The 19,993-nt window shown below is 37.0% G+C and overlaps 2 protein-coding genes across 4 annotated transcripts in view; one reads left to right on the top strand and one right to left on the bottom strand.

Moving 5' to 3' along the window:
- Positions 5,463–16,160, top strand: LOC109848042 (serine/threonine-protein kinase GRIK2-like). The gene is made up of 12 exons (XM_020417316.1): positions 5,463–5,810; positions 6,342–6,722; positions 7,003–7,077; positions 7,145–7,189; positions 7,822–7,896; positions 12,726–12,813; positions 12,951–13,075; positions 13,475–13,570; positions 14,845–14,911; positions 15,029–15,144; positions 15,238–15,316; positions 15,704–16,160. The coding sequence occupies exons 2-12, from the start codon at positions 6,462–6,464 to the stop codon at positions 15,823–15,825; spliced, it is 1,149 nt and encodes a 382-aa protein (XP_020272905.1). The 5' UTR covers positions 5,463–5,810; positions 6,342–6,461; the 3' UTR covers positions 15,826–16,160.
- Positions 16,423–19,993, bottom strand: part of LOC109848041 (putative serine/threonine-protein kinase) — a 21,228-nt gene continuing 17,657 nt past the window's right edge. For all 3 annotated transcript variants that reach the window (XM_020417313.1, XM_020417314.1, XM_020417315.1), the window contains one exon: positions 16,423–17,053. In XM_020417313.1, the coding sequence (XP_020272902.1) occupies positions 16,697–17,053 (357 nt within the window). In that variant the 3' untranslated portion in view covers positions 16,423–16,696. The remainder of the gene's footprint in view (positions 17,054–19,993) is intronic.

Below are 19,993 nucleotides of genomic sequence, written 5' to 3'. Positions count from 1 at the left end.
CTCCCTTAAGTTAAGAACTGAAGGGAGCGCATTTCCCCTAGGAAATTGTTGGTTTGAAGAGGGAGTGAAGTTTTGATTTTTGGCATAGTTTCCCTTATTCCATGCAAAGTTTGTGTGATTTTTCCAACCTGGATTATAGGATAGAGAAAATTAATTATTCATGGGATGCTTGAATAGAGCGTTAACCTGTCCTAGTGGTTGATTTATTCCTAAGAGAGGACATTCCTCTAAAACATAGAATGGAGAAAGATAGTTATGACAACTTGAGGCAGAAACTTAATTGATTTGAGATGGGGCTCGTTCTTTAATTTCTAGAACTTCTAACCTACACATGATTGTAGCCATCTTTACTTTAGAGGCAATGTTCGTCTCTAGGAACAGACCACTAGATTTAGGTTGGGGAACTGATGAAACTCTGTCATCATAGTTTTTCCATTGCATGGTTTTCTCGGATTAACTCTCTAAAAATTCCCAAGCTTCATCATTATTTTTCATAAAAACCTCTTGACACATTGATTCTAATAAGTTTTTAAAGAATAGTTCAATCCTTCATAAATGATTTGGTATAATCGCTATTTCTCAAGACTATGGTGAGGACATTAGATAATGAGATCCTTAAATCTATTAAAGTACTTTCAAAATGGCTCCCCCTGGACAATTTTAATATTCATGATGCTGTTTCTAAGCTTAACTATTTTGTGGTTATGAATTTTTTTTTAGAAAGACTGTAACAAATTCATCTCAAGTTGAGATAGAATTCATGGGTAAGCTATATAGTCATTTCTTGGTTTTGTCCTTAAGAACAAATGGAATAAATTGAAGCTTGATCGCATCCTTAGATAGTTCTTTAATCTTAATCATAAGGCAAACTTCCTCAAACTTGGAGATAAAGATATAAGCGTCTTCGGTTTTATTTCCTAAGAATTTTGGAAGCATGTTTATGTAATGTGGTCTAAGCTCAAAATTAGTTTCATTGACTTCGGGTAGCTTTATGCATGATAGGATTGTATTCCAAGTTAGGTAACACATATCTTGAAGAATCGGTGGATTAAAATTATCCATTTCTTTGAAAATTGGTTCATAACGGATTAAACGATTGGTATTATCCCTAATCCAACCTTGCATACACCAAGACAAATTCTTTTTCTTAATTATTTAACTAAAAAGATTCTAATAAAAATAAAAGTCAGTTTTTAAGGAATATTAAAAAATTCTAAAAGATAATGAGAAAGAGGAAAAAGAAAAAAGAAAAACCTAATTAAAACAAATAAAAAACAATTACTTTTGTCAATCATTCCAAATTCTAGGGTTAAGCCTAAACTCAGCTAGACCAGCTCCTAACCAAAAACTTTTTTTATTGAAAAGATTAAAGTTTGCTCAGTCAGTTAGCCATGTAAGGATAGTACTAAAGGGAGATCAAAGATCAATTAAGTACCTCGTTCCTTTTGGAGCACTTTATGCAACCACTAAACCTTATCTTAGGCACCAACTAATTTAAGTAAACTTGTACGAGTTCACTTAGTGATTTCTTGTTCCTTAATGTGCTCGAATCCTTAGGGGCTAACGTCTAATAAGTTTTAAAAGACTTGGATTTGTGTAGTGAGGAATTAGTGATTTGTGGGTTAAGGAAAGGGTGATGTAATCTCTCACATTATCTTGATTAGTGGGTTGTTGCCCTTAAGAGTGTTTTCAAGTGTGTGTCAAATCAAGATGCTTAAATCACTTGGGTGAATTCCTACTACTATATGTAATGCAATCCTAGGAATTAAAAGTAACTATAAAAGATGCAAAAAAATTTAAATTAGGGTTAACAATCAAACAAATATGAGAAAGGGAGATATTATTTGAATTTATTATCTTGTTAGTAAATGTCCAAGTAGAGGGTGAATTTTATTATGGTTGACAAAAATAAAATCTTTTTTTTCTTTTTAGATTCTAATTGTCTCTAATTGTGAGAAACTAACCAAGGATGGAATTAAAAATACTAAAAAGAAGAGTTACCACAAGCAAATCTTCAAATCCTTAATCTCTAATCATTGATCTTCAATCTTCAAGTGGTTCCTTCACAAGAAAACACACAAATTAAACAGCCAAAATAAATAAAATCCTACGTATAAGCACCTTCCCCGGAAACAGTGTTAAAAACTTGACGGGGCATAAAAGTATACCTCTAGAGTTGCAAGTGCACAACCATTAAGTTATAGTATAAAAAGTTATCGATCCCCACGAGAAAGGTGTTTGTAGTAGAAAATCAAACTCGGTTCTTATGTTGTGTGTGTGTGTCAATTAGGAGTGATGAATGTGATTGTGGAGAGATAAAGAGAGTGAGAGTGATTGTATGTAAATAAAAACAAAACAAGAGTAGAGAGATAAAGAGTGGATGTGATAAAGTGTAAGTGTAAACAAAACTAACAAAAGGGAAGAAAAAAAATGAAGGAAATAAAATCAAGAAGCAAATGAGAGAAAAATCAAGAATAAAGAGAAAAATAAAGAAAGTAAAAGATGAATGATTCAATTAGAGATATGAGGAATCTAGAATTGAATCCACTAGCTAGTTTCATGCAATTTTTAGAGTTCCCACAACTAATAGTTCCACATCTTTTCAAAAAGGTAATTTCCTAGAGGGTTCTAGCCTCAAGGCGAATCAAAAAAAGGAAAATAAATAAAAATAAAAACTAATCCCAAGAGGGTTCTAGCCTCAAGGCGAATGACATAAAAAAATAAAATCTAAACTACAAAATAAATTGTAAGAAATAAATGCAAGAATTTAAAGCAAGAAAGTAAAGGTATGAAAGTAAATCTACTTTATTAAGCATGAAAATAAATCTAACGCAAGAGGGTTCTAGCCTCTTGGCTATTTAAGCAAGTAAATAAAGTAAAAGATAAATTTATTAACAAAGAAAAATTCACATCCCAAGAGGGTTCTAGCCTCAAGGTGATAGCAAACCTTCCTCTTGATCTTCATCTTTGTATCACTTTCATCTTCATAATCAAACAAAGAGAAGAAAAGAAAAATATGAATATGTAAAAATATTTCTTTATTAATTACAACAAAAAGTTATAATTTGGAAGGTATTCTCAATTAAGAGTAATCCTCCTCTCCAAAAGGAGTTTTTACAAAATATTTCGCACCTTAACCCCTCACTCTCTACTCCTATTTATAGCCTCCAGCAATGAATGAGTGCCCTTGGATTAAACTTGTTTCCCAAGTTAATCAATTCAGCCTTTAAATCGTAAATGCACATTTGGTATCAATACTAGTATCGATACAGATATCGATAGGTGTATCATACCGGTATCGATACTAGTATCGATACTTGTATTAAAAACCTGACTTGACATATGGTTTCGTCTCCTTAAGATAGGCGATTTTCATATATTATATGTTAAATTCCGTCTTCTAGATTGGGGGGGGACGGGATCTAAAGGGAGAGCGTCGCGCGACGGGGGGCAAGCTGGCGGCCGACAAAGAGGGTGTTGCAGGCGACAGCAGGGGGTGGGAAACTAGTTTTTTGGGTGGGGTGGGGGGCAGGCCGACGACCGACGAATAGTGTGCTGGAGCAGTGGGGTAGGAAGCTAGGTTTTGGGTTTTTTTCCTCGGAGGGGGGGGGGGAGAAGAACTGAAAGAGAGGGAAGGGGGGCGAACAACGGGGGGATTAGGTTAGAGGTTTACTTCTATATTTTTTCGTGGGACCCACCAACCTAGATGAAATTCCTAGACAGAAATTTCGTCTAGGATGATTCCCTTATTTTAAAAAAATCCATCTAGTCTGGCAATCTAGATAGGATTTTTTATCTAGATTGTCTCAAACTAGACGGAATTTTTCCGTCTAGTTTGCATCAAATTAGACGAAAAATAATGCCGTCTAGTTTATTTATTTTTCTACTAGTGTAGGAGCTAGCGTTAGTATCTTAAAAACATGACACTACATGGAAAACTAAATGAATTCAAACTTTACATGCTCAAAGAAGACTAAAAGAAAAATAAAATTTCCCACCCTTTTTTAATTCATGAGCTAAATGTGAGTAAATTAGGTGAATCGGTGAATGATCTTTTTTTTAATTTTAACTCCTTAAATAAATACTTTTTTTTCCTTTTTCTATTGTTAGATGATAGAGTGGTGTTAGGGGCACACCCCCTACCACACCACCAACCACACCCCCCTCTCCCATCGCTACAGCAAACCGGGCCCCACATGGGATTTTAAAATTTTTAAAATTCCATGTGGAGCCCGGTTTACTGTAGCGCTGGGAGAGGGGGTTGTGGTTGGTGGTGTGTTAGGGGGTGTACCCTAACATTATTTTAGATGATAACCTTCCTCTTCTTTTGAAACTCCCGAGAAATAAATGGGGAATCTCATTGCTGTAACTTACATACCTTCTAAAAGCATGCTCACAGTTTCCTTTTTGAGGGGGGAAAAATTGAGTTAAGAAACATGATGTTACTCTTTGTCCATTAGTTGAGTGGAAAATGTAATTAGCAAATAGTAATCGGAGACTTAATCACAAATGACGAAAGTAGTCTCCATCAACTCGACATCAATCAACATAAGAAAATTAATATAAGACGATCTGCTGATAAGCAGTTGCTTGGCTAGGAGCATTTCTAAGATAAGTTAATGGGCATGATTTATTTATTCATTTTTGGGTTATCTCTGTCCTCATTGAGAACTCATCAACCTTTTCAATTTACCCTTCATCAGGTTATAACTAATTATATCTAAATTTTAAGAAATTTAAGGTAAAATATCCCCTCTAACCCTCATTTTCTACTGTCCTAAACCTGAAAATCCCAGGAGAGAATTAAAAAAGGGTAATATCAGAGAAACCCCCTTAACTTTGGACAATTAAAAAAAAAAATCCTCTTTCACTTTCAAAATATCAGAAAACCCCCTTAAGCATAGGGATTATGACATAAGCCGCCGTTAACTTTTAGAGTTTATCAAAACAACCCCTTTTAATTTAAAACTTTATCACAAACCTTATAAATTAGTGGGGTTTCAGATAAAATCTCAAAGTTAAATAAGGTTTTCTGACAACCCTTAAACTTAAGGTGGTTTTCTGGTATTTTGGAAGTTGAGGGGTTTCTGGATAGTCTTCTAAAGTTAAGGGGGGTTTGAGGGGTTTCCGGATAGTCTTCTAAAGTTAAGGGGGGGTTTTATGATATTTAGCCTTTAAAAGGCATCACAAAGTTAGAAAGGGCCCGTTTGTTCGCAAAAATTGAAGGGCGAAAACATGGAAAAGCCTGCAAAAGTTCTGACTTTTTCATAACTTTTACAGACTTTCTTGTAAAATCACCCTAAATTAGGATGATTTTGCAAGAAAGCCTGTAAAATTCTGAATTTTTTCAGAACTTTTGCGGGCTTTCCCCTCTAATTTTTGCATCCCAACGGGCCCAAAGCTGCCCACATTTCTTAACGCCATTTTTATATGGCACGAGGACAAAACCGCAAAAGAACTTAGAATGGTAATACACTCGCGCGATTAAAAATCGCAGCTTGTCCCTTTCTCCGTCTCCTTTTTTCTGTGAATCTCTCCCGCAAATTTCTCAAATCAAATTAGGGTTTTCTTCGCTCCCCTCTTTCCTCCAAATTAGGGTTTTGTCCTTTTGCAAACCAATTTTGTTATCTGTAGGGTTGGAGAAGATCGATCGGTGCTTTACTTCTGCTTGACTTGGGGAAAATCTGGGGAAATTGTGATGAGTCGATTAGGGATCGATAGAGGGATCGAGCTTGTGACCTACTTCGTTCCTCTTTGCGAGTGGCATCCTGTCTTATTGGTGTTTTAGCGATTGCTTTTTGCCAATTAAGGTGATTGATCAAGCCTTTGATTGTTTAAAATAAGTTGAGGTTGGTTAGTGAAGGTATAGATGAAGGGGGTTTATCTGCAATTTACCCTTTGTTGTTTGTTTGGTGTTCGTTAATTGTTTGTCTATAGCTGAGGTCTGGATTCCAGTTTAAAAACTTCAGAGTGGAGGATTTGATATTTGATTCTTGAAACTTTGATACTTGGTCAGCGTCATTGATGATCTGTTTTTTGGTTGTTAGTGAATCAAAAGATGAAAAGTTTTGTTCTTTATTATTGCTTTGGCCACCATTAATACAAGTGGATTTTTTTTGTTACTGTCGCGTATCTGTATTATATTGTGGATCACCATCACCTATACACCAAGCCTGGAATCCATGTCTTCAGGAGTCATGGGATCAAAGATGAAACTTTGCTTCCTTTAGCTGTTTGCCTAGTAGTAACCATGCAGGAAATTAACTTTTGCTACACTTCAGTATTCTGTCAGCCTCTCTTGCTTACGTACTCGATGGCTTTTCCTGGCTTTTTGCATGCAGGAGTTTCGAGACGAAACTGAAAGCTCTAGTTTAGGGTTTTAGGATACATCCACCAGTTCTTCTTGGAGTTTTTGCTAATTGATTTTGAAGTTTCGCATTGTCCTTTTATCTTCGAGGGAGATGGGCTGCTGTAGCTGCCTCGGTTTCATGAGGAAATCCCATAGGTCCCTACTATCATTTAATGGGACTACAGATCAGTCTTCCCAAGACTCTTTGCTTCCGCAGAGTATGGAAGATGCTTATTCTTACAATAGGGACAGTGATGGTAGCTGGCGGCGACGTGGTAAAAGTTCTGAGGAGATTCTCCTTGCAAAAGCTCGAAAGGGCTTGATATGCAGGGAGGTCCCGGTGAAGGAAACTAGGAAGGTTACTATCTCTGAGGTAAATTGAGATCTTTAACATTTCTTAAAGAAAAGAGCTCCTTTGGTCATTTTTATAATTGAAGGGTACCAGAGAACCTTATTATAAAAATCATTACTTGTAGTGCCTTTTCTTTTATTTTCTGCCTCTGACTTGCTGAAATTACGAGTAAACATAAAAAGTTTCTGGTCATTTGGAACAGTTTCTTACCTGCAATCTTTTTTAGTAGGAAACTATGCAGACCGTTTACCTCTTGGATCGAGCTTTAATTACTTACATGTTTGGCTTCTGATTCTTGTAGGATGAAAATGGAAATAAAATGGTTAATGAATATGTTCGGGAGTGCAAGATTGGCTCTGGAAGCTATGGAAAAGTGGTAAGCTTTTTTTTAACGCTATCACTTTTTATTTATTAAGATAAATTAATTGATTTCGTTATAATAGGTGCTGTATCGAAGTGTTAAAGATGGGAATCAATATGCAATAAAGGTACATAATTTTGGTCTCATCTATTTTTGCCTTTGCTGTGACTATTGGTGCTGTACTCTCTTGATAAGTCTTGCTCTATCTGTGTATGTTGTATCTCTCTGGGATGTAACATCTTCATACATAGAAATATTGGCACTTCAATAACAACACAACTCCTACACCAACATGATATATTTCTAACTCATATGCCTGCATCATTAGGCAAAAACATACTCAACATTTTGGTATTTTGTAGTCATAAACATTGTTTTTATATGATTTTCTATAAATTAGCTTTATCTACATCCTCAATTTTTTTATATCCTATTATGTTCTACAGGGCTGGTATTTTTCTAAGTTCTTTATTTTGACACTTTTTTTTTGGATATTAAGAGATGCTGATTTAATGGATTTTAACATATACTTGAGAGCTGCTAATTTTGAAGAACATTTTGAGTTTAAGTGCCCACAGAAATGGATGATAAATTTGTTTTGTGCTTCTATATTTCCTAAGTGACTGTTTTTCTTGTGTCACATACACTTGACTAGTTGATAGCTGATTTCTTCTAAGCCTATTTCACATTTTGTATTTTGATGGCCTTTTGCAGTGGACATGTTCCTCCATCTTAGGTAATTCTTCTTTTCTCATGTAGGTTTTCCACAAATCACATTTGTTGAAGTTGCGAGTGGCACCTTCTGAAACTGCCATGACTGATGTTCTTAGGGAGGTAAGGTGGTCGTTTTGTGAATCTCAGCTCCCTTGGTGTCAATATTGTCCTATGTTACTCAGGTACTAGTATCATGAAGCCATACCCCTGTCTGGCACGTACTGGACACCGGCACTCCTTGGGCACTTCTTGGACACTCCTTGATATACGCATACATTTATTCATACATGTGCTCTATTATGTAATTCATGTTTTATTTAAAACACATGTTATACTCTTCTTGGACGTATTACCTTTGCTTCACGTCCACTTACTGAAACTTGTAGACACGGGCTGGGTTCGTTTTAGGCTTTCAGCCAACAGCCAGTTTGAAAGTATGATTTTAAAGGATCATTTGGGTATCTAATTTGAAAATGAGATGTGTCCATGTACCAACCTTTTACAAATTCATTGTGCCGTACCAGTATCCACACTTGCATCCTTCCCCCGCACCCGTTTGAATGTAACATAGATCTCATCTTCTCTATCATAGGTGGCAATGTCCTTATTGCTGACATATTCATAGGGAAAAGCACCTTTCTCTGACATTGCCTAGTAGACATCAACGGTTGTTTAATGTAGCCATATTGATAGCATCACTTCATCCTCTTCTTGTATAATGGTGACTGGCGAAGTTATGACAATTTTGGTCCTGAAATTATTTACTGGAAGTAGGCACAACGACCTAACACACACACACACCACACACACCACCACAACACCACACACCACTAACACCACACACTATCTACTACATCACACACATATATATATATACCACACACACACACACACACACATATATACAACACACACACACAACACACACACACTCACAACACACACAACCAACACCCACCACCGACACACACACACACACGACAACATATATATATATATATTAAATTAGTATAACATATTTATATGTATATGTATAAAAAACACAATGCAAATAATAATTCATGAAATATAACATACAAGCAAAGAAATATTTATATGTATATGTATCACAAAATATAATAATTCATGAAAAATATAAAACATACAAGCAAAAGACATATATATAATATATATATATATATATATATACATATTTATATGTATATGTATGCAACAAAATATAATAATTCATGAAAAATATAAAACATACCAAGCAAAAGACTAACAATAATGCTCCAAGCTAGTCAAATTAAAGTTGTTATACACTCAAATGTAAAAATAAAACTACTAAAAGTTCATAAACTAAAAACACTTTATTCTCTAGCGTTGAACGGTCTAGGGTTTTTCCTGAAGATTGTTTTGATTGGGCTCAGGACAGCAAAGAGGATATTAAGATCAAAATGGATCAAGTCTTGAAATCACAAATGGGTTGGGGTTTAACTTAAAAATAAGTGTTGGGTAGGGTACATTACCCGCTCGCATTATGTAATTATGCGGGCAGGTACCAATTAACCACCCGATTATGCACTTGACCGCATAATCGAGCAGGTAATGCGTACCCATCATGATTTGATCTCCAGTACGAGTACTCTGGCGGATTAATCGGCTGGGTAACCCATGTTTTAGAATAGTGATGATTATCATGCTTCCAAATATAAATTGCTTCAAGTAGTATGCTTATTTGATCCCTCACGGGTGTTGTGGGAAGAACTGAGTCTGATAGACTGTAACTGTAAGCTTATAATGGTGCAAACTGTCAAATGTAGAAGATGTTGAGCTTCGCTGGTAAAAAAGATTTGAAGTCTACAGCGTGGATGTCTCGAAAGGAAGGGGTAAAGAAGAATGACCTCGAACATTGGCCTTTATTTGTTGATGTGAGAGGAAAATGCACATTCGTGAGTTCACATCTGGAGAGATAGGGAGGTGAAAGAAACCATGTTACATTGCAAAGCTTGCATACGTAAGATGGATTGTGGTTCCTTTATTACTCTATTTGATTGCAAGGTCTTGGGGGGTCGACTGCTTGATGGCATTTGCCTCTTTGTTTGTTTCCTAATATGCTTCATTAGCATGAGCCCAATTGCTTGGTCAAGAAACTTGAGACATTCTACTGTTTGTGTGTCAAACATGAATATCATTGTTGAGCTTCAGAAACAATAATTATCTTTCTGACACAAACTGCAGTCCTGCACAAACTTCAGAATGTTCCAAACTTCTTGACTTGACAATTGGAGCTCATACTAATAAAGCATATTAAGAAGCACTTTAAAGGAAAACACCATCGAGCTATTGAGTAGTTGACCCCCCACGACCTCACGATCAAATAGAGTATCTACATGAAGCACATTCCATCTTTCAAATGCACACCTTGCATAGTTGCATGAACAAATAAAGATCAGTTTTCAGTTTTCGAGGTCCTTCTTCTTCACCGACCTTCCTTTCAGGACTTCTAAGCTGTAAACTTCAAATATTTTTCTCCAGCAAAGATCAGGACCTCCTATATTGACCGTTCGCACCATAACTTAACGTTACTATTTATCAAACTCGATTCTTCCCTTATCATCCGTAAGGGATGAAATAAGTAAACTCTTTGAAGCAACTTATTCTTGAAAGAACAATCATGATTCATATCGATTTCAACAACCAATGCATTGGGAGCAGAGCCTATATCTTTCTTTTAAAATATGAAAAGAATAAAACTCTTGAATGTTGGTGCTTCTAAGCTTGAGAGACGACTGAGTGGCATCAATTACGGTGTTGCAGTCCATTCCCCAGTAAATAATTCTAGAACCACAATTGTTGGATCTTTTGTCAACCACCACGAGTATACAAGAGGAGAATAGTCACTTTGTCAATATGGCTACATTAAACAACCATTGATGTATGCTAGATAGTGTCAGAGAAAGGTACTTTTTCCCCGATAATATTTATATTGCCACTTTGTCAATCGTAACTGTATATATTATAGAAAACTAAGACAACAATGATTTAGAATGAAATCAAAACCGTGATATGAATGCTAACGAGTCATCTCGGCTTGAGAAAGTTAGAAGCAATATTTGCAAATCTTCTTGCCAAAAATTAAGATGCAAAATCAATTTTATGACATTTTGAAAGTTTAAAAAGAGGAAAACCAATAGATTTTGAGGACTAAAACTGAAACGATTAAATGGGAGGATAGCCCTCACCCCCAATAGGCCAGAGGACTTAGATGACTATCAATTTAGGAGAAAGTATAAGAAATAATTTTTTGGCATGAGTTTGAAGGTTTGAGATTATAGTTAGTTAGCTTCAGCAAAGAAAAGTTGAAGCAAAAAATGAATCATCAACATAGGAATCTTTAAACCTATAAAATCTTTGGCCTCTTTGTTCTATGAACTTTGAAAAGTTAAAGAAAATTAGAAAACTTGCGGTCACTGTTTTAAAAAACCTCTGTCGAGTCCGCTTAGGCGTTCGCCTAGGCTTAGGCGGTACCTAGGCCGCTTAATTAGCGCCTAACGCCTAGGCGGTATTTAGGCTGCCCATCTAGATTTTACGAGCGTTTAGGGGAGCATTGCCTGCTTACGTGGATTGCACCCTGTAGGTCTTGGTTGTGATTTTATGTGTTGTAGCCTACACGTTCTCCAAACCTCATCGACCACTACTTAAATGAAGAAAGAAATCCGTTTAGACATCAGTCCAGCATCTAAGCTTTCTGTAACATTGACATTCACTATCAATTATTGTAATTAAAAATAAAAAAAGAAAACATTTTAGGTTCTAGCATGGTTAATTATTATTATTGGCTATTTAGTATCTAAGTATGCAAGATTTATTGTGAAACCAAAATTGCTATCTTTTTTTAAAAATTTATATGAATTCAATACATATTGTAATTTGAGTTGAGATGAACTTATAATTTGAGTTGAGAAGTATAAACATACAAAGAGCTATTGTAATTGGTAAACCAAGCAATTTAGTTAATAATGTTGGTATTTTAGTATTTAAACATACAAAGAGCTATTGTAATTGGTAAACCAAGCAATTTAGTTAATAATGTTGGTATTTTAGTATTATGCATCTTTGATTGAGTATATATACATTTATCTTCAAGTATCACAATTAAAAAAAGAAAAAAAGAAAAAAAACGTCCAGAAACCGCTTAGACGCCCGCCTAGGCGACTAAGCGTTGGACGCCAAGTCCGACGTCTAGAAGCGCCCAACGTTTAATATAACATTGCTTGCGGTCTTAGAAGAAACAAAGCTAGAAAACAGTTTGATGGGAGGATGTCAGCAGAAAATGACCTAAATTGGAGATTAGTATGCTGCTATAATAAACCAACAGATGGGAGCTATCGTAGACAATACCATATTACCTGCATCTCCTAGGTTGACTCTAGAAGCTATGGATTCACGATCTAAAAAATTGCCTTGTTTGGTTGAATAGTAGATTGGAACTCTAGTCGAGATGAACCTATGAGAGTGTCTTTTTTGGTTGTGAGGCTTGGTTCATTCATCAATTCATTATTCATAATGCTATTTTGTGAGATTTGTGAGACAATGGATATCTTCCATGATGCCCCCTTCTTTCATTTTGCTTCTTTACTGCTTTTATCATAAAACAGCGTAAATCTGATACTTAGGCTACAGGTGGGCAGCCTAGAGAATGGTTGGGGCCTCGAGGGCGTTCTGAACGTTGGATGTCTAAGCCATATATCATACAATAATTGATACATGTTTTCTTTGTCATAACAAAATGGCATATGAAATTGCTATCTTTATGATCAAACCATGCGTAAAGTATCACATCCCATGCTTGGTGTCATTAGCTACAGTTTATGTGCCTCTATGTTTGTGATTTTATAATGGATACGAGAACGATACTAATCATGTTTCATCTCAAAGTTCACCTAGTCTTTTGCTAATTGCAGGTATCCATCATGAAAATGTTGGACCACCCCAATATAGTGAAACTGATTGAGGTGATTGACGACCCACTGACAGATAGCTTTTACATGGGTATTCATTGACACTTTATTTTACATAGATTTATATTATATTATGATTTTGCACCATATTTTTACTTATATATTGTTTGCCATTATACTAAAATTCTATCTTTGATATGAGGTTTTTTTTACTATCTCCCTTTGCAGTTCTAGAATATGTATCAGGCAAGTGGGTGTCTGGGGGTGGTTCTTGTTCAGGAGGTTTAGGAGAAAGTAAATCAAGAAGGCATTTACGAGATGTTGTTGCAGGGCTCATGTATCTCCATGCTCATGTAAGATTTTTTTTTCTCTTGCAGTTTGTAAGTATGATTTTATACTAGAAAGGTCGGGGATAATCAATGTAGTAACCGCCCTGTCATTTTTTTCTGTGACATTATCATGCACAGTAATAATTTTAGCGAAGGGCAGCATACTCAATACTCCTTAACGCTTTCATCAACCATTATCTTTCATTTGTGATGTTAAGGCTTATTATCTGATCATTTAGCTACTTTCATATTTTACGGAGCAGGAGAAATTAGTGGCGTTAAGAGAGGGTTTTACTTTTGTTTTTTTAACCTAAATTTGCCAAGTCTAATCCTCACATTTATTTATTAGTGACAGGTCTAGGTTATGATGGGTTTTCCCCCTGCTGTGATTATTAATAGATCTAAATTGTTTACCTTTAACAGAATATTATTCACGGTGATATTAAGCCAGATAACCTCTTGGTGACGAGCAATGGGAATGTCAAGATAGGAGATTTCAGTGTCAGTCAAGTATTCGAGGTAATATTCGGCCTACTGCCTTTGAATGGCATTGGATATTAATGAATGCAGCAGTCTGGTGCGTAGCATCATATTCTTCCATAGTTGCTGATTGTCTTCATGTTAATGTTTCATCTCAGTTGCAAGAAATAGTGCAGTATGAGTAGATTTGTCATTTAACCAATAGATAGGAGATTTCTTTCACAACTTTCATCTCAGGTGCAACATTTTTTTCTTCCATTATATGTTTGCTTCCCCTAGCCTAGATGCATGATTCTCAGATACATCTTCTTGTTATTTTATTTATGTTGCAGATGTGTATAAATATGTGAACTGCTTGTTTTTATTTTTGATGGTTGCCCAGAATTGTGACTGTCTAGGGCAATTTCTTTAGGTTGGAGAGGAATAAGTTCAAGAAAAGGGAAAAGGTAGAAGTGTGCAAACTGATATGAATATCTGTATCTGTATTCCATTGGATACGGGTCTCTCGGATATAGATAAGAATATCTGCATCTGTACGTAGTAGTTAAATTTTCACGTCGGACAGGTGAACTTCACTACTTCTATCCCGTGGGAGCTCATTTTGATAAATGAGGTATATGTACATATACTTACATGCACATATTTTCATTCCTATCTCGTGAGGGACTGCTGCAGGATATGTCTCAGGTTCTTTAATCTTAATCTGCAGAAAAAAAAGAAATCATGATCCTTAATTGGTTATTGGTAATCTACTTCCACTTTATCTGAAAATAGGTTAGTTTTGTTTTTATTCTAGACTTTCTTGTTTCTCGAAGAAAGTAGTAAGCACTATAATCTTGAACTGGAGAAATATGATGAAACATTATTGGGGAAAATATTTGCAATACCATTTTAGTTAACTATAATTATAGTCGGTGTGATTTTTCTTTGTTGAAGACGACATTTATTGAATGTTTTGTGTTAGAATGTGATAGGAATCGTTAGTTGCATTTGTTGTAGCACGTGTAGTATAAGTCTGTTGTTTGGATGTCTCATGGATGTGGTCAGTGAGAGGTTTTGTTGGACTTACTCTCAAGAAAGTCATGAAAAATCATGTATGTTTGTTTTTAGGTAACAAGGCATATTTGTGAAACTTATAATTTGGATTGAATTTGAGCCTATACTTGGTTTTGCAAAAAAGTAGTAAGTAGTCCAGCATTTCTTTTTCTTTTTTTTATTTATTAATTGAAATTAATGCAGTTGCAAGAGAAATGTGAATCATTAATATATTGTTTCTGCTCAATTTAAGTAAATGGAGCTTTTGTTTTGTTCAGGATGACAATGATGAGCTCCGGAGATCTCCTGGAACTCCTGTTTTTACTGCCCCTGAGTGTTGTTTAGGTAAAAGCATTTTGATCCTATTCAGTTTGGAGAAATTAAAAGTGCTCATGGCTTTTATTTCATTAACTCATCACCAAAGAAATATATAATCTTTTTTTATCCTGTTATTTTATACAGGATCAACCTATCGTGGGAGGGCCGCTGATACATGGGCTGTAGGGGTCACTTTATATTACATGGTTTCGGGTCAATACCCGTTTCTTGGTGAAACTCTACAAGATACTTATGACAAGGTTCTTGTTTTCTCTTCTGAAACTCTCACTTGTGCTGTTTTCTCTGCTGGTTATTTGCTTAACCTAACTTTAATTTTGGCATTTCTTCTCTAGATTGTAAATAACCCTTTGATGCTGCCCGATGACATTAATCCCCAACTGAAGAACTTGCTTGAAGCGCTTCTCCACAAAGGTCAGTGAGCTGTATCACGAGCAACTCTTCCTTTGTCTTGGGAAATTTTTTTGGGTTAATTGCACATAGGCCGACCCCCTGTAGCATTGTTGTTTTGAACCTACTATCCTTGTAGTTTCATTGTTGCAGATAAATCCTCAGAATTAATTATTTTAGACGGTTTTACCCTAGGTGAAATTTTACCAGATATTGCCCCTGGGTGAGATTAGAGTCTTTATGAGGATAGAAAAAGTGAAAAACTTTAATATAGGGGTCTATCTAAAAAAATAAAATTACATGGGTAGTATGTTCAAAACTTTAATACGAAAGGGGTCTATTTGCGATTAACCTAATTTTTGTTTTGTATGTATTTTCCTTAATTTTGCCATTGACAATCTTTCTCTGCAGATCCCAAACAGCGAATTACTTTGCATGCTGTTGCTCAGCATCCTTGGGTCATAGGAGAGGAGGGTCCTATCCCTGACTTCTTGTGCCACTGCAGGCGAAAAAATTGTTCATTACGAAGTTAGCGTCCTATGTTCTAGTCTCTAGACTGATGCTGGAGCGAGAACCTCATGAGCAAGCAAGACTGACTGACTTCAAGGAAAATAATAATAGTTTGTCGCTGTCAATTTCCCCCCCTTTCTCAGAATATATTGTAACGCTGTAACATCCTTGGCTTCTTTGTTGTATTATAGTTTGTTATTTCCAGTTCAGTGAGGGAGAGAATAAAATAACGACACCTTTTCGAGAGTTGCTTCTTCCGATTGTCACTCATGACAGGTATAGGAAGAAATTGTATATGAATCGTTATATATCATGATTTTGAGTGTACTTATCGTTAGTCGTTGGATTCTAACTGTTATACCATCGTTCCTGTTATACCATTATAGGCAGTAATAAATGCTTGCGCGCATCGCATCTATTTTGTGGCGAAATCTGCCATCTTTCTGCGGATGATAGGCTTTCAGTATTTAACTGCAGCTTGAACCTGCTGAGGGTGGACCGTGAGTACAGTGAAGTAGTCAGTTTTGGATATCAAGGTATTGCATGGTTAGGAATGCCATGAATAACAACATACTCTATGGTTTCTAAACCAGAGCATCTATAACATGATATATCAAAAAGCGCGACAAAATTTAATTACTTTATATCAAAAGATGAAACCACTAACAGATTTCAGATATACAAATCATCATACATAGTACTAAATGTCATTTATTATGTACTGTCAGATTTGATGAGGGTATGGCGTATATAAACCGTATCTGAACTTTCAAAGTCAAATTATATTCTATGTAAACTGATATAAACTCAATTCTATAACATAGTACCTTCATAGTTCCATGAGCACGTAATCAACTATTGGCTAGATCATTGTTTTTTCTTTATCTTGCCATGTCATTTTGATGACTCCCAAGATGATTTGGTCGTCGACAAGGTCGATGATCGTGATTCTCTCGAAGAATCTTCTGAACACACACACTTAGCTGCTGCTGCTGCTGCTGGAGTTCCACCAACCTTAAGCGTATGAAGATCATGGATAACTCCAGGCTGTGAAATCTGAAGGTCTCTCGTGTCCATAGTAGTAGCCAACATCTCTACCACTGTGGACATTGAGGGTCGAAGATTAGGCACCCCTTGCACACAGAGTAGAGCTACCTTCAGAAACTGATCGATTTCTTTACCGATGGATTTTTCTGAAATTGACGGATCAATGAGCTGTAGAAGTTGATCGTCTTTGTATAGTTCCCATGCCTGAAACATGTTGTACAAGTGAATTATACATTTATATCTTATAAAAATGTGGAGGACACTACGAATTCATTTAGCATACAGGCACAAACTGGGATTGAGAGTTAATTGGCATCATACAGTTGAGTGAAATGATCAAGATGACCGCACATTAATGAACTTTTAGCTCGTACGTTAAAGGGCAGGAAAGTTTTAGTCTTTCATTCATATTTAAGCAGAAATTTCAATTTGATAACTAGAGCTATGGTTGTGTTCAGAAACATGAAGCAATTGTAAGTATATCCGTCCTCAGCTAAGCGGATATGTTATTTTTCAACCGAGGGTTGCATCGGCTATCTAAGATGGAATAACACAATCTATTGAAAGTTGATATTTACAAGGAATAGTGTTGGGCGCAGAGTCACGCCCTCACGCCGCGGAAGTGATATCACCCGAGAGAGAACCCTTATTTTTATTGTCACAAAAACACAGCCAACCTCTATATTCGTGTTTCGCGAAGGAAATAAGAATAAAAAGTGAAATATCTCAACAAAGTGAGATATACACTCTTCCTCTCATCAGTTCTAGGACTGACTTGTCGAGGATACCTACAAGCAATGACAAACACACAGTTAAGACAATACAGACACGAGATTTACGTGGTTCAGCAAATTTGCCTACGTCCACGGGAGGGGGTAAGGGGAGATTTCACTATGACGAGAATACTGACTTCCACTTGTATAATTCACAAGCTATCTCTCTCTCTCTCTCTCTGAATTTTCTCTCTTAAAAATCTCTCTAACTCCCACTATTTCTTTTCTTCCTCCACCCCTTCTCCTCTCTTCCTCCCTTCTATTTATAGGCAAAGAAGAGGGGACAAGAGTGCATGGGTGAGCATGAACATTGACAAGAGAGCATGGGCAATGGGCATGGGCAATGGTGGGCATGGGGTGTCCACCATCTCTTGTCCCCCCATCCCTTGTCCTCTATTGTTCACAATTCTCCATCTCGTTCATCATTTGATAAACCTCAAAATTTGAACGAACACCAGAAAAACACCACGAACATCACCAGAGAGATCTGAAACATCAAATCAAGCCAACACCAAGCCAAACCAGCTGCGCCACTATACCGCGGCTACCTACATACCCTCCACCGGGATTAAGCTAATCGTAATTCTGCAATTATTCTCCAATATAGTCTCCACCTCACCCCATCACCGCCCCAGGGTCATGCCCTCACGGGCAAATCAACACGAGCTGATATGAAGCAAGTTCAAGTAATGCTGAAACTTGCTGTCTGTCACCATCTTGGTTAACATGTCTGCGGGATTCTCATTCGTGTGCACCTTCATGAGAGAAATATCACCTTCCTCTATGACATCCCGCACAAAATGATACCTAACATCGATATGCTTGGTACGAGAATGATGAACTTGATTCTTCGCCAAGTGAATCGCACTCTGACTGTCGCACCACAAGTTCACGTTCTCCTGCTCAATCCCCAAATCATCTAGAAGACCCCACAATCACAATACTTCCTTCACTCCCTCCGCCATGGCCATATACTTGGCCTCTGTAGTAGAAAGTACCACTGTAGCCTGTAACATCGATCGCCAACTAACTGGAGCCCCATGTATCTTGAATACATAACCAGTAGTAGATCGCTGTCTATCTAGATCGCACGCATAATCAGAGTCAACAAATCCATCAATCTGACACGTATCTCCACCAAAACACAGACCAGTATCAATGGTACCCTACCCCAGGATCCACTTCACCGCTTCCCAATGCGTCTTTCCCGGATTCGCCATGAACCTGCTGACCACACTAACTGCCTGTGAAATGTCTGGGCGTATACACAACATAGCATACATCAAACTACCAACTGCACTAGCATAGGGAACATGCTCCATATGTGCCTTATCTTCCGCTATAGTGGGTGATTGTTTACCTGAGAACCTAAAATGTGGTGCCAATGGAGTCACCATCGACTTTGTACTTTGCATCCCGAACCTCACGATCACCCGCTCTATGTAGCCATTCTGACTCAAGAACAATCGCCGATTCGCCCGCTCTTTTCTAATCTCTATACCCAATATTTTCCTAGCAGCACCCATGTCCTTCATCTCGAACTCTTTACCAAGTTGAGATTTCAGTCTATCTATCTCCACCTTGTTCTTCGATGCAATAAGCATGTCATCCACATAAAAAAAAGATAGATATAATCACCTTCACGAAGCTTCCGAATATAAACACAATAATCATAGTCGCTTTGGGAAAACCCATGCTTCAACATGAAGGAGTCAAATCGCTTGTACCACTATCGAGGAGATTGATTCAATCCATAAAGTGACTTCCTCAAGCGACATACATGATGCTCCTTATCCTCAATCTTGTAGCCTTCAGGTTGATGCATGTAGATCTCTTTATCCAAGTCTTCGTGCAAGAAGGCCGTCTTGACATCGAGTTGTTCCAGCTTAAGATCACCATGAGCAACAATACTCAATAGCACCCGAATAGAAGTGTGTTTCACCACCGGAGAAAATATATCATTGTAATCCACTCTCTCTTTGTGCAAACCCCTTAGCCACTAGCCTCGCCTTGTACCTCTACCATCGAGCTCTGAAGGATCTTCCTTTCTTTTATACAGCCACTTACAACCTAAAGCTTTCTTTCCTATGGGCAACGGGACCCCTCCCATGTTTGGTTCTTCCGGAGAGATTTCATCTCCTCCTCCATCGTAGCCAACCAACTCTCGCTATCTCTATCCTGAATAGCTTCCTTGAAGGAGACCGGCTCATCTTCCTCCACCGAGAATACATACTCAACCAAATCCTAGCCATAGTGCTTCAAGGGTTGATCAGCCCCCAACTTCTGTACCTGCTTGTATGCTCGCCTTGGCCTAGTGAAAGCCAAGCTATCCTCGAACTGCTGTTGTTATAGTGCATGTGTATTCTCCTGC

This window comes from Asparagus officinalis, chromosome 7 (genome assembly GCF_001876935.1).
Source record: "Asparagus officinalis chromosome 7, Aspof.V1, whole genome shotgun sequence".
In the NCBI taxonomy this organism is placed as follows: Eukaryota; Viridiplantae; Streptophyta; class Magnoliopsida; order Asparagales; family Asparagaceae; genus Asparagus; species Asparagus officinalis.
Note: the sequence above shows the minus strand (reverse complement) of the source record. Positions and strands in the feature narration are given on the sequence as shown.